At 41.5% G+C, this 15823-nt stretch overlaps 1 protein-coding gene across 5 annotated transcripts in view; it reads right to left on the bottom strand.

Moving 5' to 3' along the window:
* Positions 1-5895, bottom strand: part of ppp2r2d (protein phosphatase 2, regulatory subunit B, delta) — a 70803-nt gene extending 64908 nt beyond the window's left edge. For 2 of the 5 annotated variants that reach the window (XR_007264287.1, XR_007264286.1), the window contains exons 1-2: positions 5656-5895; positions 5402-5491 (exon numbers count right to left, since the gene is read on the bottom strand). Coding sequence is in view for 3 of the 5 variants with exons in the window: in XM_048608934.1 (XP_048464891.1) it covers positions 5402-5491; positions 5656-5662 (97 nt within the window). In the remaining 2 variants the exon portion in view is untranslated. The remainder of the gene's footprint in view (positions 1-5401; positions 5492-5655) is intronic. The other 3 variants (XM_048608934.1, XM_048608933.1, XM_048608932.1) reach the window with 3 other exon arrangements.
* Between the last annotated feature and the right edge of the window lie 9928 nt (positions 5896-15823).

Here is a 15823-nt window from a genome sequence, read left to right on the forward strand (position 1 = left end):
GGGCCCTAAACCCCACCTCTTCCTCCGTTACATTGATGACTGTATCGGCGCTGCCTCGTGCTCCCACGAGGAGCTTGAACAGTTCATCCACTTCACCAACACCTTCCACCCCAACCTCAAGTTCACCTGGACCATCTCCAATACCTCTCTCTCCTTCCTGGACCTCTCTGTCTCCATCTCTGGCAACCACCAAGAAACCGATATCCATTTCAAGCCCACCGACTCCCACACCATTTTCCAGCATCTTCAGTTCCTGCTATCTCCTCAGGGCATTAGCCTGGGGCTCGGGATTAGCAGTCCAGTGACTCTAATCCACGACACCAGCACCTCCCCCATAAACTGATTGTTTGGAATTTGGCAGTGTTTGGCCTGAGTGAAAGTTGAAATGTTGCAGTGGATTTGTCTCCCCTTACAGCAACACTCAAGTTCTGTAGTATCAAGCAACTATACATATCTACACAAATTTTGACCATACTGAGATACTTTTGCCCTATTAGAGCTTCGTTCTTTTTGGATGAGACGTTAAACTCAGGGCATGTATAAATTATGATATCAATTTGAACTGCAGAGGAGCAACCCCCAGTGGCCTGGTCAAAACCCAATTCACAGTCAACATTGCAAAAGTACCATTTAGTCATTATCACTTGCTGTTCGTGGATCCTAGTGTGTTCAAATCACATGAAGAGTTTCCTAATCACAACAATGGCAACCAATTAAGTAATTCTGAAATTTAGTCAAAGTTTTGGGATGTGCTAAGGTTGTGAAATGAGCAATATAAATGCAGTTTATTTTTTACAATGTAACTTGCCTTGGTTTTTCATAATTAAGGGTGGATACATACATTTATCATAGGAAAAACTGACAGGAAATATGTAGATTAAAGACTGGGAAAAGAACTGTAAGACGACTTTAGAAACTGAAATGTTTCTTGCTGCAATTTGGTTATGAGTATCTTGGTGTACAAATGTAGGGATGGTAGCTATAAAATGTCTAAAGGCAGCCAGCAAGATGACTTAGTGAAGAGTTACTGTCAGAGCGGAATTTATAGATATTTATATTCCTATCACAGTAAGCCATTTACCACATTATTAGTGACATTACAAATTAATAACAGCATTTCACCATTTATTTTAAAAAAAGTGAAATTCATGAACACACGGGTATATCAAAACAATTATTACAAATGGTAAAAAGCTTAGAAATGCGCAAAGGGCAATATCCTATAACATTCGCATTGGTGAAAAGCAATATTGGACTTTTTTTTAACCCCCCCAATCTGTGTTCAGATAAATTGTTATGTATACCAAATCTAAAATATAAATATGAATGCACAGCATCAGCAGAAATAAAAGGAAAAGCTGATGTTTTTTCAAAAAAAAACTATAGATATGGAAGAATATCATCTCAAACCATTGACACATTAGTTCACAAACTACCACATTTGTGGAATTCAATCTTAGATTCATCATGCTGGTATTTAAACTTCCAACCTCAAGTTTTTAAGTTCAATGCCATAACCACTACAAATGCCAGACGGATGAGGTATTTGCTAGATGTTACATTAAAGATTATATTTTCGTCTTCTGTCAAATGACAAGTTCAATTGGTAGTGATGGCTCAAGTCAAGAGATAAATTTTGTTTCAAATTTACAAGATCAAGTTCAAAAGAGGCAAGCAGCATTGCATTTTGAATTGACAATAAGAAAAAGAGCTGAGTTTTTTTCCCCCACACTTAAAACTGCTATGAATAATGGGGAAAATAACTCACTAATTTCTTCACCATCAGGCAGGGTTAAAAGTGTCCGTAAATTTGGAGTTTAACTCAGGAACTGCAACGTGAAAGGACAGGCAAAAATCATGAAATTGTACAAATACCGATGGGGAAACCACATCTAGGCAGAGAGGATTATGACAAAGAAAGAAATCCCAGAAAGCTGAATAACTTTTCAGAAGAGTCACCAGACTCCAGACTCAACTCTGCTTTCTTCTCACAGATGCTGCCATGTCTGTTGAGTTTCTCCAGCAATTTTGTTGCTATATATGTACTGGTGTCTTTGCTTTGTCAAATGTCATTGGAACCATTCCTCCTTTGGCAATTCTGCAAACCCAACTGAGCAGAACAATAGAACAGTGATATTAAATGGCCCACAATTCCTCTTACTAACTCAAACAGTAAAGTGTCTTCCATTCTGTAAAGTACCAGCCATTCCTTCCCTGGCTTGCTGCTTCCTGATACACAAATGAAAATTTAATCATATATTCTACTAATGCGCAAGAATCAAAGTTTGACTTTTTGCAAACTGTTTAGATGGAAAATTTCACCAACTTGATCACCCATGCAAGACACAGAAGTATGGGAATTCTTCAATCTTCATTATATTTTAAAATTTCAAGCATGTCCAGAATACACCAGAGGACATTCACTTAATTCATCCTTTACCTAACATCTCAAAATAGGGGTTATTGGAGGGTAGCTGATTACTGGTTATCTAATGGCTTAAACTACAGATATTAACAAAAAAAAAGTGCACCATTTCTAAAGGCAATATTTACTGTTTATATATTTCTCAGTCAGGATTTCTTTGATGCACGGGGTACCTTTATATCATTTGTCTGAACAATTTGGGCTTGCAGAGAATAAATTTGACCACCCCGAGTGGTGCTTTCCAAATTACAGAACACAACATCACATGGATCTCAGTGGCAATATTCATCAGGATTGTGTGGGGCTTGGAGGGGAACTGGCAAGTGGCTTTATATTTCCCAAGTATTTTCTGGAATTGCCCTATATGGAAATGGTCACAAATTCTGAATGTACTATTCAAGTAAGATTTGAGAGTGCTGCAGAGCATCATATAGATGATATAACGCAGTCCTCCCCTGCGCCGTCGGTGAACGAACGGATATTAAAGTGATGAAGAAGGTGTTAATTAAGAGGGTTGCATTATTTTAGTTATAATAGGCTTGCTGGAATTGGAGCAATGCTCATTGAATCAAATGGATAGCATTCCATCACACTTCTGACCTGTAAATCAGAGAGGGGCTTTCAGGAATTAGGAGATGAATGACTTGAGACAGACAACCCAATGCTTGACTTGTTCAGCAGCTTGTGACACTTGAGAATGTGAGAAGAATTATATAACTGCAAGTTCTTTCTTACAAGATGGCATTAAATTTTCTTCTTGCCCAATGACAGCACAATAATCCTATTTAAAAATATGGCTTTCCCTCCTGGCAGAGAAAACAGTAAACAAACTCATCCAAATAGCAACAGTTGCACAACAAATCAACTGCAATAGACTGCAACAGGAGTTGTGTACAATGAAATTACTGGAAGATTTATTAAGATTGTAACATTGAGAGCAAAGCTGAGGTGATGTACAGATTAAGATCATCAACAATACCCAAAGATTTTAAAAAAAACCAAGTGTTCTACTATGATGCACTGATACAGATGATTTTTAAACAATAAACTCACCTGAATTATCAAATAAAAGTGAACTGAACAAGTTGAGAAATATTTAAAATGTAAGCACAATAAGTTTCATCTTTGTCAATGTCAATTGCTGTTAACGTCACTTCCCTTGATATTTTTATGCTTCATCATGATTGAGCAGTGAATAACGTACTGTCACAACTTCGCAATAAAGTTATACAAATGTCAAAAGTATTCCTCTGGAAAAAATGCTAACATAGCTGTCATCTTTCAATTCAAATACTAGCTGAAAAGCCCACATAAAAACAACAAATCCTAAAGTAATAGAAGTATTTAGCTCAGAAATCACATTATATAAAAATGCATAAGAACAAATTCTAGGAAGCAATTTAATAACAGTAATTTGTTCAGGGGTGCAGAAACATTCATAAACTAGCGATACAATTTAGGACATTTAATACATTCAAACCCCCAACGAATTACTGCTTTGAGATTTCTGTATAGTTTTGCTGACAGTATGGAGTAATCAGGTGGTTATGTAAATCAGAACTCTATGTGGGGTTACAACTTATTGCATCAGTTAAAAGTAAACCAGAAATCTATTTTTCAGTGAGCTCTTAGATTTTCCTCTTTTAGACCCCCATTACCAGTAACAATAATATCAATTATAGTATGATGAACTTCACACCTTCAAACAATGCATTCCAACCAAAAACAGCATCTTGTACCCCAGCATATTGCACAGCCACGTGCCTTAATTCAAACTCAGGTCTGCAAGTGAACAAAAATATTGCATCATCAATTTTGTTTAATTTGCTTAGAATTGCAGAAAGATCTGAAGCCGCCGAATTTAAACCATGCTTATGATGCAATATCTGCACTTGCTACAGGAACTTTAACCACGAAACGATCTCTCAACATTATAATTTAACAACTGGAATCCCCCCCAGTTCTGAATGAATTAATTTAGATTATCAGTGGTACATACAGGGACTAATTTACTAAAATTAGCAAAGATAATTAGTTGACTATACAAGAGATGCAATCAAGCTTGCCATCAAAAGCGATGAACATTAACAGAGAGCTATCTTTATATAGAACAGTACTGCAGAGTACAGGCCCTTCGGCCCATGATTTTGTGCCGACATATTATCCTACTAAGATTAATCTACCCTGCATACCCTACATTTTACTATCCTCCACGTGCCTATCCAAGAGTCGCTTAAAAATCTCTAAAGTATAGGTTATGATCAGCTTATTTATAATATTGGAGATATTTATTTGAGCAAAAAAAAACTGCATTTATAAAGAGAGCCGCCCGGGCATAAGCGCGCTCGCAGCAAAAATCCCAAAGGAGAAAGCCACAAGATAGCTGCTTCAAAACGCTCGGCTTTCAAATCGTGTGGATGAAAGCGCCAGATACTCCAAACATGACTATAAACCTACTGAAAGCATTTGCAGTTCGACATTCAAGCAGCTCCTGGGAAAGACCTATTCTTAGTATTCCCCCCTTGGGGCTGTACAAGTAGATGAGACGGGGGCGGGTCACATTTCAGTTCAGTTCGTTTCATTTCCCCTTCCTCCTCCTTGCCCGGTCCTCAGATTCCGAGGGGGATGTACAACATCTGCACCAGCCACACGGAGGGACAGCTTTCATCCAGCCCGCTGCTTGGACAGAGGGGAAACCCACCCCCCAAAAGAGTCTGTGTAGCTTCTCTGACAGCAAGCGGGATCGAAGGAGATGGAGGTGTGCGACGACCGGCGTGGGCACCATGAGCCTCTCTCCGGGCTGTAAAGAACCCTTCTGGGACACAAGCAGCACATTACCCTCCTCCTCCCCCCCGGGTTGTTTGGGGGAAACAGGTGGTGAAGGACAAATCGGTGCCGTCCCTCCCGCTCCGCCCTGACCCTCTCCACACACCACCCCCCAACTCCCAACCATTGGGCCAGGCCAGCACCACTCACCTTCAGCCACATCCTCATCCACGGCACCTTTCACCTGGGAGAAACACCACTGCAGGTCGTTAGCGCCGCCGCCAACAACAACTCCCACCCCTGCAAAAAAAAATAAAGCAAACGGAAATCGTCAAAGCGGCAGGAGGTCGGGGAGAGAGGATCTAAACATCCCTCTCTCTCTCTCACACACACACACACACCGCCACCTCTACTACTACTTCCTGGGGAAAGGAGACATTCCCGGACCACCCGCACTCACTCACCCGCCATGCCTTCCAGATTAAAGCCGGCTGCACTTCCCGGCCCTCACCCGGGGCCAGGCCAAGCCGGGCGAGGCAAAGCGAGGCGTGTCGGAGCGGCGGCTCTGTGATCCCGCCCCCGCGAATCTCAACCGCGTCCAACCGTCAGCGGGAGCGCAAGATGGCGCCGCAGTGACGTCACGGCCCCGCGCTCGTCACCTCATCACCGCCGCGCGCTGCTTGCCCCTTAAAGGGGCAGCGCCCTAATGCACAGACTGCGCTGTGGTGTGCGAACCCCCTAAAGGAGCAGCGTCTTAATGCAAGCTGCAAGGCTCTTAAAGGGGCAGCATCAGAGTGCACAGGCACTCATTGCAAGCTGTACCCATTTATAGGAACAGTGCCTTAATGCACAGGGTGCACTTCTGGCACTGTGCTTTCCAAGCCACTTAAAGGCGTAGCATACGACTGTGTAGGAAGTACTTAAAGCACCATGTGTTGCAACCTCTTAACGGAAGCATCAGGGCAATAGCCACAAGGGTAGCATATACTGCATTGCATGCTTCAAATTCCTAAAGCGGCAGTGTCAGAGTGCACAGGAGGCACTTCCAAAAGTCCCTTTTAGTGGTAGCATCAGAGTGAGGGGCACACATGCAGTCAACACTCATGATACCTCGCATGCAGCCAACTTGAGGCCGCTTGGCAATAAGAACACCAGTCTCTCTTATGATGAGCACTGCCAGTTCACAGCTCTAGGGCGGTGGATACTCATAAAGCAGAACTTAGAGCATTCAGCGCAACTGGCCTTTAAAGGACAGCTTTAGAGCAATAGACACACAAGCAATGCTTTACTGTTACAGAAACGGAAAATGCTGAAGACACTCAGTATTTTGTCAGTATCTGTAGAAAGAGAAATAGAATTAACATTGCAAGTCCGATATGATTCAGAACGGCACTTACTGTATTGAACTGCCAGACACTTAAAAGGGCAGCTTTAGGGCAGTTGACACGTAGGCAGCACGCAAATCACTGCACGCTGCAAGTCTGTTTTTGCATTATTTTGTTGGACATAGAGAGCTACTATTGCACACTACAGTCTTTCAGAGTTTCAAGGTCATTTATTATTTTAAAAAGTTAAGCACCCAAAACCACCGTGTTTTTTTTCGAGTACTTGAGCTGAGGGTAACATAGTTGCAAGTATGGAAGGGTGCCCTTAATGTATTTTCACAAAGTGGACTCTATCTAAAATCTAGTAGCAAAGGGGAGGTGAAGAATCAACTTTTGACAAGTGTAAGTAAAGCAGCCATAGTCCCTCTCTCGTATTAGAGAGACACAACTGGTGGTCGTTTGATCTGGGAGTCACACTTCAAACAGGGACAAGGTTAAGAGTTTAGAACATTCATGGTAACCTCAGTCAATACAGGAATTGAATCCACGCTGGTGCTGGTATTGGTCAGCATCACATCCTTCCAGCCCACTGAACTAACCTTTGGAATTTAGAAAGGAATCCCTATATTTATTCAGAGCCTGTATGTGACATCAGTGGAATGGATGGAGTTGAGGTAACATGATCATTAACCCCTTCAGAACTATAACCTTATGTAACTGAGGGCATTTGAAGGATATTATTAAGCCGGAGAGGGTTCAGAAGAGATTTACCAGGATGTTGCCCGGTATGGAAGTTTTGAGTTATAAAAGAAGGCTGAAACTTTTTCACTGGAGCGTAGGATGTTGACCTTTCCTTTTAGACATCTATAAAATCATGAGGGTATAGATAGGGTTAGTGATAGGTGTCTTTTTCCTAGGATGGGGCTTTCAAAACTAGGGGGACATTTTTCTGAGGTGAGAGGAGATTTATTACACAGAAGGTGGTTATGTATGGAATGAACTTCCTGAGTAAGTGGTGGATGTGGGCACATTTACAGCATTCAAAAGACACTTGGATAATTTCATGAATAGGAAATATTTGGAGGGATAGGGCCAGGAGCAGGTTAGTTTGAGATTATATTCAGCATGTACTGGTTGGACCAAAGGGTCTGTTTCTGTGCTGTATGACTCTATGACTATGATTTGAAGGGTAAAGATTTAATATGTGTGCTGGGAGAATAAACGCCATTGCAGCCATAATTACCTTTGTGCCAGGAGGCCTGAGTTAAGGTACCACACATTCTAAAAGTTATTCATAATATCTTTGAACAGATTGATCAAAAATATCTATAATTACTGCAGATGTGACATCACGGTGTTAAAATGTGTTCAAAATTTTTTAATAAATATTACAGTCATATTCATGAGCATCAGTTTTCATACTCTTTGTCGATACGTGAAGTAAACCTGCACAGTTGTGTGACCCAGCAGTAAACCTGCACAGCTGATTGCCTCTTACTGTTTAATAACAAGTACCGCTGGACATTGGAGTTTGTTTCAAGAAACATAAACAAACAGTGAACTTCACGGCTGACAATGGAGAAACCTGTGTGGGGTAGCTCACAGCAGGGGAACAGCTAAGTGATATTTTTAAAGTGTAACCCTACTGTTTTCATGGGTGAATCTACAATTGAGAGTAGAGTGAGGTTTTTTTTGATTATATGTTTTATTGAAATCTGTCACTTGATTAAACTTTACAAATATAAAACAAAGTTACCAAGTTTTCCCTGGGGAAGTGTTTTTAGAGAAGTAAGACTGTGCTATTTTCTGGGTCTGTAGATTGTTAAGGTGCAAGGATGGCCTTTATTAGTGGAGTGATGTGCTCTTCGCATTGGATGTGGGAGATTAGGGAGAGTTTCTATGTTACTGATGATTATGTCCGCAGGAAGTGTGTTTGGTTGAGGATCCTAATTGCATGGAACAGTTGGAGGAGCAGTTGGAGGAACTTACAGGAACTAGGGTGTGTGATGGATGGCAGTTGCATGTCGGTAGAAAAACCACAGATACAGTCAGGTAGATGGGTTTCCTCCAGGAAAGGTAGGAGAGCAAGGCAGGTAGTGCAGAAATCTCCTGTGGCTATCCCATCTCAAACAAGAATGCTGCTTTGGAAAATGTAAGGGGTGGGGGACTCTCAGGGGAATGTAGCACTGACAGCTAGGGTTCTGGTACCAACTCTGGCTCTAATGTATTGAGGGTTACGTCAGGTTCCAAGCAATCGATTGTGATAGACGACCCTCTAGTCAGAGGCACAGAGAGACGTTTCTGCGGCTGACAGCAAGACATCAGAATGGTGTGTTGGCTTCCTCGTGCCAGGATCAACAATACCTTGGAGAAGGTGCAGAATGTTCTCAAAGGGGAGAGTGACCTGCAGGAGGTCGTTGTACATACTGGAACTAACGACGTAGGAAGAGTAACGAATGAGATTCTGAGGAGAGAATATAGGAAATTAGGCAGGAATTTAAAAAGTAGATCCTCAAGGGTAGTAATATCTGGATTACTCCTGTTGCCACGAGCTCGTGAGAGTAGGAATAGGAGGATAGGGCAGATGGTGCAGGGGAGAAGGATTCACATTTTTGGATCATTGGAATTTCTTCTGGGCTAGAAGTGACCTATATAAAAAGGATGGTTTGCACCTGATTTGGAAGGGAACTAATATACTGTCGGGGAGATTTGCTAGGGCTACTCAGGACGATTTAACTAGTAAAGGCGGGTGGGGGAGCTGTGATCCGGGGAGATACTGAGAAAAGAGATCAGTCTGAGACTGGTCAGTTGGGAAAAGGAGTAAGCCAAATGGGCAGGCAGGATCAAAGCAGAGAACGAGGTAGGACTGATAAATTAAACTGCATTTATTTCAATGCAAGAGGTAAGGCAGTTGAACTCAGGGCTGGTTAGGAACATGGGACTGGGATATCAGAGCAATTACAGAGACATGGCTCAGGGTTGGACAGGACTGGCAGCTTAATGTTCCTGAGTATAGATCCTAAAGGAAGGAGAGAAAGGGGGGGCAAGAGAGGAAGGGTACGGTGTTTTTGATTAGGCATAACATTATGGCTGTACTTAGGGATGATATTCCTGGGAATACGTTCAGTGAAACTGAGAAATAAAAAAAGGGATGATCAGCTTATTGGGATTGTACTATAGATCCATCAATAGTCAGCGGGAATTTGAGAAGCAAACTCTTTAGGAGATCTCAGTACTTGTAAGAATAGTAGGGTAGTTATGATAGGTGATTTTAACTTTTCAAACAGACTGGGACTGCCATAGTGTTAAGGGCTTGGATAGAGAAGAATTTGTTAAGTGTGCACAAGAAAATTTTCTGATTCAGTTTGTGGATGTACCTACCAGAGAAGATGCAAAACTTGACTTGCTCTTGGGAAATAAGGCAGGGCAGGTGACTAAGGTGTCAGCGGGGGAGCACTTTGGGGCCAGTGACCACAATTCTATTAGTTTTAAAATAGCAATGGAAAAGGATAGACTGGATCAAAAAGTTAAAGTTCTAAATTGGAGGAAGGCCAAATTTGACAGTATTAGGCAAGAACTTTCAAAAGTTGATTGGAGGCAGATGTTTGCAGGTAAATGGACGGCTGGAAAATGGGAAGCCTTCAAAAATGAGATAATGGGAGTCCAGAGAAAGTATGTTCCTGTTCGGGTGAAGGGCAAGGCTGGTAGATGTAGGGAATGCTGGATGACTAGAGACATTGAGGTTTTGGTCAAGAAAAAGAAGGAAACATATGTCAGGTGTAGACAGCAGAGAGCAACTGAATCCTTAGAAGAGTATAAATTCTTCCTTGTGGCTATCTCTGTCAATTTGATTTTCCCAATCTACACGAAGATTAATGTTATCCATGATTAATGTATTGCCTTTTTTATGTACCCTCATTTTCTTCTGACTTATTCTTTGTTGTGTAGGACAGCTACTTTTCGTGACCTACATTTACTCCCATCAGTGCCTTCTTCCTGTTGTTTTTACTTATCTCCACCCATGTGAATGTTATTCGTTCAAATCCAAGATAATTTCTTGCCATTGTACTTTTTCTATGTTATACTAACAAAGGCACTTTGTCTAGCTGGGACTCTTCTGTGGGTGTTGTTTGCCCAGGGACATAATAACTCATCTGGGAACATCCTCAGGAAACAAAAATACAGGGCCATCCTAATTTATAACAAATTCAAGAAGTGCACAGAATTTTCTATGATTTGTAAAAAAAAATAGGAAAGCCTGAAGCACAAACATTGAATGTGCTATGTAATGAATTTTTATTTTTTTTTTCCCTTCCTACACCCTTACAATGAAGGCCAACACATTTTCCCTCCCCCAGTCCAATGTGTTGCTTCTAGCTTCTCCACATTTGTTCTGAAAAAGTATTGCTCTTACCTACTGACTTCTTTCCCCTCCATTTCGTTTCCATTCATTTACCTTTATATTCTCATCCATTTCTCTTCCCTTTATTACCATCCATTTTCCCTTTTCCTGACTCTTCATTCCCATACATCCTCCTTTTCACTACTATCCATTCCCCTCTCCCTTCCTTGACATCGCTCCTTAGAAATACATATTTCGTAGTTGCAACATCAAAACAGGCCATTCTATCCAACGAGTCTATATAAATCACAATACAAATGGAAAGTGCTGGAGAAACTCAGAAGCTCTAACAATATCTGGAGAGAGAGAAGCAGAGTTAACAGTTCAAGTGATGACCTTTTGTCAGAACTGTATGTATCTAAATGTTTACATCTATGTAAATATTTACTTTCCATGTAAAAGAAAACAAATAATTTCCACATCTACCTATCCAATCTAGTCTTGAATGTGATGTTGCTCTCACCTCAAATATTAATGCCAGATTGAATTCCAAAGCCTCAAAACTCTATGCAAACAGGTTTTTCATTCCCTTTGCACGAAATATTTTACAATGGTCTAAATTACTAGGGACCGTTTTTTCTTTATTTTCATTATCTAATCATTTTACACTAGCAAACTCTTCATCATATTTGTATGTCTTCATACCGGACAATATTTTAGCCAATCTGTGGTGTACTTATTCTAAAGCCTCAGTATCCTCCTTATACGATGGCACTTGACAACTCAGTAACTAGGAGTCACAATTTGAAGATTGCCAGCAAGAGACCTAGGAGTGAGATGAGGAGAAACATCTTTAGTCAGAGAGTTGTTAGGACTTAGAATGTGCTGCTTGGGACAGTGGTGGAGGCAGATTCTGTGCAAGGTTTTAAAAGAGAGCTGGATATATATTTGAAAGGGATGAATTTAGGGGGCTATGGAAATAGGGCTGGAGAATGGGTCTAGCTGGGTAGATATTTCAAGAGCTGGGTACAGACATGATGGGTCAAATGACCTCTTTCTGTACTGTAAAATTTTATGATTCTATGGGACTGCTTTTGATAAGATGTAAGGCTTAGCTGCACTAATATCTGTCAGCACTCACTTTTTAAATTCCTTCTTCAAACAGTACCAACTGAACGAGATCATTCATTGCATTGCTGCTTTCTGGAATCTTGATAGGCATGAAATGGATGCCATGGTTGTTAACAAAATAACAGGCCAAGCTAATGAAATGTGAAGAGAAAAACACTTGCAGACTTTCTGAATGCAACTCTAATGAAAGAACCACTATTAATGTTCATCTCATGAATAAACCATGTCTCACCCGAAACATGTTCTTCTCTGATACAGTCATAAGGAACCTACAAAAGAACTAAAATAACTGTAATAAAAAAAACTGTAATTAACAAAAATAACAATTATCATCTATTTTTATTGTTGTATAATTATACCAAATCATTAACTAATTCCACAGGAACTGTTCAAAGATTTTTAACATAATTGTAGGGTGTGTCTGTAGTATCATTTTGTACCAAAGCATGCATCAAAAGATTATCGGTACATTTTAGGCTGGAATATTTGTTTAGTCCACTATTGCAATGCTCCTACTTCTAATGGAATTCTATTTTCTACCGATATCTGCAACTGAATATAATAAAGGTAGAAAAGAAGGATGATTTGAAGTTAACTCACTTTTTCCTCTATTTCCTGCCATTATTAAATATCCTCTCATCAATGCCCTTCTACATCAGAACACTAGGGCTGATTTTTTTCTCTGGGTGCCCTGCCTATATTATTTTTGGCACAAAAAGCAGAACAAAAATAAATGACACCAGAATTATTGTGTCCGCCATCTTCCAGCTATTGTTTGATGAGGTGTGTTTGTGGTACTTAAAATGATCCATTAAAAAATACAGCTCATGAGGAGGTCATATGCAGAATGCACCAGTACTGGCAATTAGTCCAACTTTTTTCACTCCAGAAAGCCAGATGGCAAAGAACAGAACTAGAACCTGATCTTTACATGCTCTCCAAGCTTTTGTTTGAGGCAAGCTTATAGCAATCATGCACCTCCTAACCCAACCCATGGTTTCACTGTGCCTTTATAACAATAAGGACATGTGAATCTCCAGTTAATACCTACTACATGAATGGAAATAAATTCCCAATTGCTAGACAATTGCTTCTCTTCTACTCATTCTGAATAGTTCTTTTCCCTTCAACTATTTGTACAATTCCCTTGTGAAAGATGTTAAACAAACTGCTTTCCCTTTCAGGAAGTGAATTGTATGCTATAATGATTTGTTACACAGGACAGCATCTAATAGGGTACGCAAACAGGAGGCTGGAAGAGCACAACAAGCCAGGCAGCATTGGAGGAAAGGAGCAGTCAATGTTTTGGGCATTACCCTTCTTCCACTAATACCTGAAACATTGACTGCTCCTTTCCTCCAGATGCTGGCTTGCTGTGCTCTTCCAGCCTCCTGTTTGTCTACCTTGGATTCCAGCATCTGCAGTTTTTATTGTCTGGAATCTAATTGGGTCCTGAATGACATGGACAATGGCAGATGTGTAGTAGGGTTGAGTGAGATATCAGGTGAAGCCTAGCTCAATGTTGGGAGCATCCTGTTGCATATTTTAGACCATAACACGATAGGGCACAGGAGCAGAATCAGGTCATTCGGTCCATTGAATCTGCTCCGCCATTTGATCATGGCTGATATGTTTATCAATCTCACTGCCCTGCCTTCTCCCTGTAACCCTTGATTGCCTTATGAACCAAGAACATATCTTTCTCTGTCCAAACAACGAGGTGAGATTCTCGTCAGGCAGCAGCACGTTGCCAAATATGGGAAATCATAGTTTGTTAAATGCCTTATTAAAAGTACAACTCATCTTATTAGTATTCAGCTTCCTTTCTTAAAAATACGCCGAACAAGCTTGTGTTGAGAATTCTTGACATGCAAGTCAGAGCAGGTACCTGGTGAATTCAGCCTGCTGCTCGATATGACCAGCCTCCATGTTGCTCAGCATCAAACATCATCTCAGGTCACGATCCAGGAGCATCAGTTGCATGCAACTCTTGTCCAATGACATTGGCATCTGACATTTTGCCAGCTGCTCATTACCCCTATGCAGGCCACTTAGGAAGTATTGATCTACATTGCGGGCCACACCAGTGACTAGCGTTGAAAGGCAGCTGCAAGGACCTTTCGTTTGCAAAGACAAGCACCCAGCTCACCAATTAGACCAGGCTGGGTCTAAAAACAGAAGTTGCTGGAAAAGTTCAGCAGGTCTGGTAGCATGTGTGAAGAAAAAATCAGAATTAACTTTTTGGGTCCGGTGACCCTTCCTCAGAACACAGCTCAAACGTTAACTCTGATTTTTTTCTTCACACATGCTGCCAGACCTGCTGAGCTTTTCCAGCAACTTCTGTTTTTTTTCCTGATTTACAGTATCCAGAGTTCTTTACGTTTGCATTACAAGGTTACTCACTTGCTGTCTTTGCATTGTCTCCGGTAGTGTCTACCTGTATGCTCACATCATCCATATCTTGCCTTGCCATATCTGTTAGGGTGTTGGCACTTCAGCCAGAGCCAAAGTCTATCGATACTACTATATTGGCATGCTCTTTTGTGAAGGCACATAGATAGCTGACTTGTCATTAGGGATCAGTCTTGGAGAGTAGGGGATTGGGGATGGGAGTGGGGGAGGGCACATCTTGCTGTATGATACATTGAGATGTCAATCTCACAGCTACAGCATGTGCCAGAGGCCTGCTTGGAGAATGCACGGCACAATTATTCTATAAAATCCTATGTTGGAAAGTGAATGGGGGCTAGTCCTCAGCACAATCAAGGTGGGGCCGGTGGCAGTGGGTGATGTTTGTGAGGGAGATCCAGTCAGGAAAGTCACAGGCACGGTGTGCATACAGACCAGGAGCTTGCCCATGGTCAGTCAGCTGCTTGAGCTGCTCAGGTTCAGGGGATCTGTCCGATTTCAGTCTGTTACATAAGGTCAACATCAGCAGTCAGTAGAATCATGAATCTTCAGTCAGGAAGCTGCAAACACAATGGTCAGGGGTTTGGTCAGTCTTGTCTAGAGTCTGTATTAATCATATAATTCATAGAATCCCTACAGTGTGGATGCAGGCCATTCAGCCCATCAATTCCACATTGACCCTCCGAAGAGCATCTCACCCAGATCCACCCCATAACTCTATCCCTGTAACTCTGTATTTGCCATGGCTAATCCACCTGACCTGCATGTCCCTGGACACTACAGGCAATTTAGCATGACCAATCCATCTAAACTGCACGCCTTTGGACTGTGTGAGGAAACCGGAGCACCTAGAGGAAACTCACGCAGTCACAGGGAAAATGTGTAAACTCCATGCAAACAGTACCCTGAGGGTGGAATCGAACCCGGGTTCCTGGCGTTGCGAGGCAACAGTGCTAACCACTATTGAAGCCGTCAGAGGTATGGGACGAATACAGTCTGGAATTCTATCTGGAATTGTTGAGGAGGCCGCCAGCTGGCTAGTAAGGCCAGCAGGAGAATCACTGCCAAAAGGTGTGGAGGCATCAAGTTGAGTTGGGATGGGTGGGGTCAAAGGCTGAGGCATGTTTAGAGCTGGGAACAAGAATGGTGACTGGGGAAACTTAAGGTATGTGGAAGGCATGAGAAACAGAAATGGAGGGCATGGTAGCCTTCAGAAGACATAAGAGCAGAAGTAGGCTATTCAGCCCATTGTGTTTGCTCTACCATTCAATGAGATCATGGCTGATCTAATAATCGTCAACTCCACTTTCTTGTCTTTTCCCCCATAACCCTTGATTTCCTTACTGATTAAAATTCCGTCTATCTCAGCCTTCAATGTACTTAATGACCCAACCTCTACAGCCCTCCGTGGAAAAGAATTCCGGA

Source organism: Rhincodon typus, chromosome 20 (genome assembly GCF_021869965.1).
Source record: "Rhincodon typus isolate 14 chromosome 20, sRhiTyp1.1, whole genome shotgun sequence".
Classification (NCBI taxonomy): Eukaryota; Metazoa; Chordata; class Chondrichthyes; order Orectolobiformes; family Rhincodontidae; genus Rhincodon; species Rhincodon typus.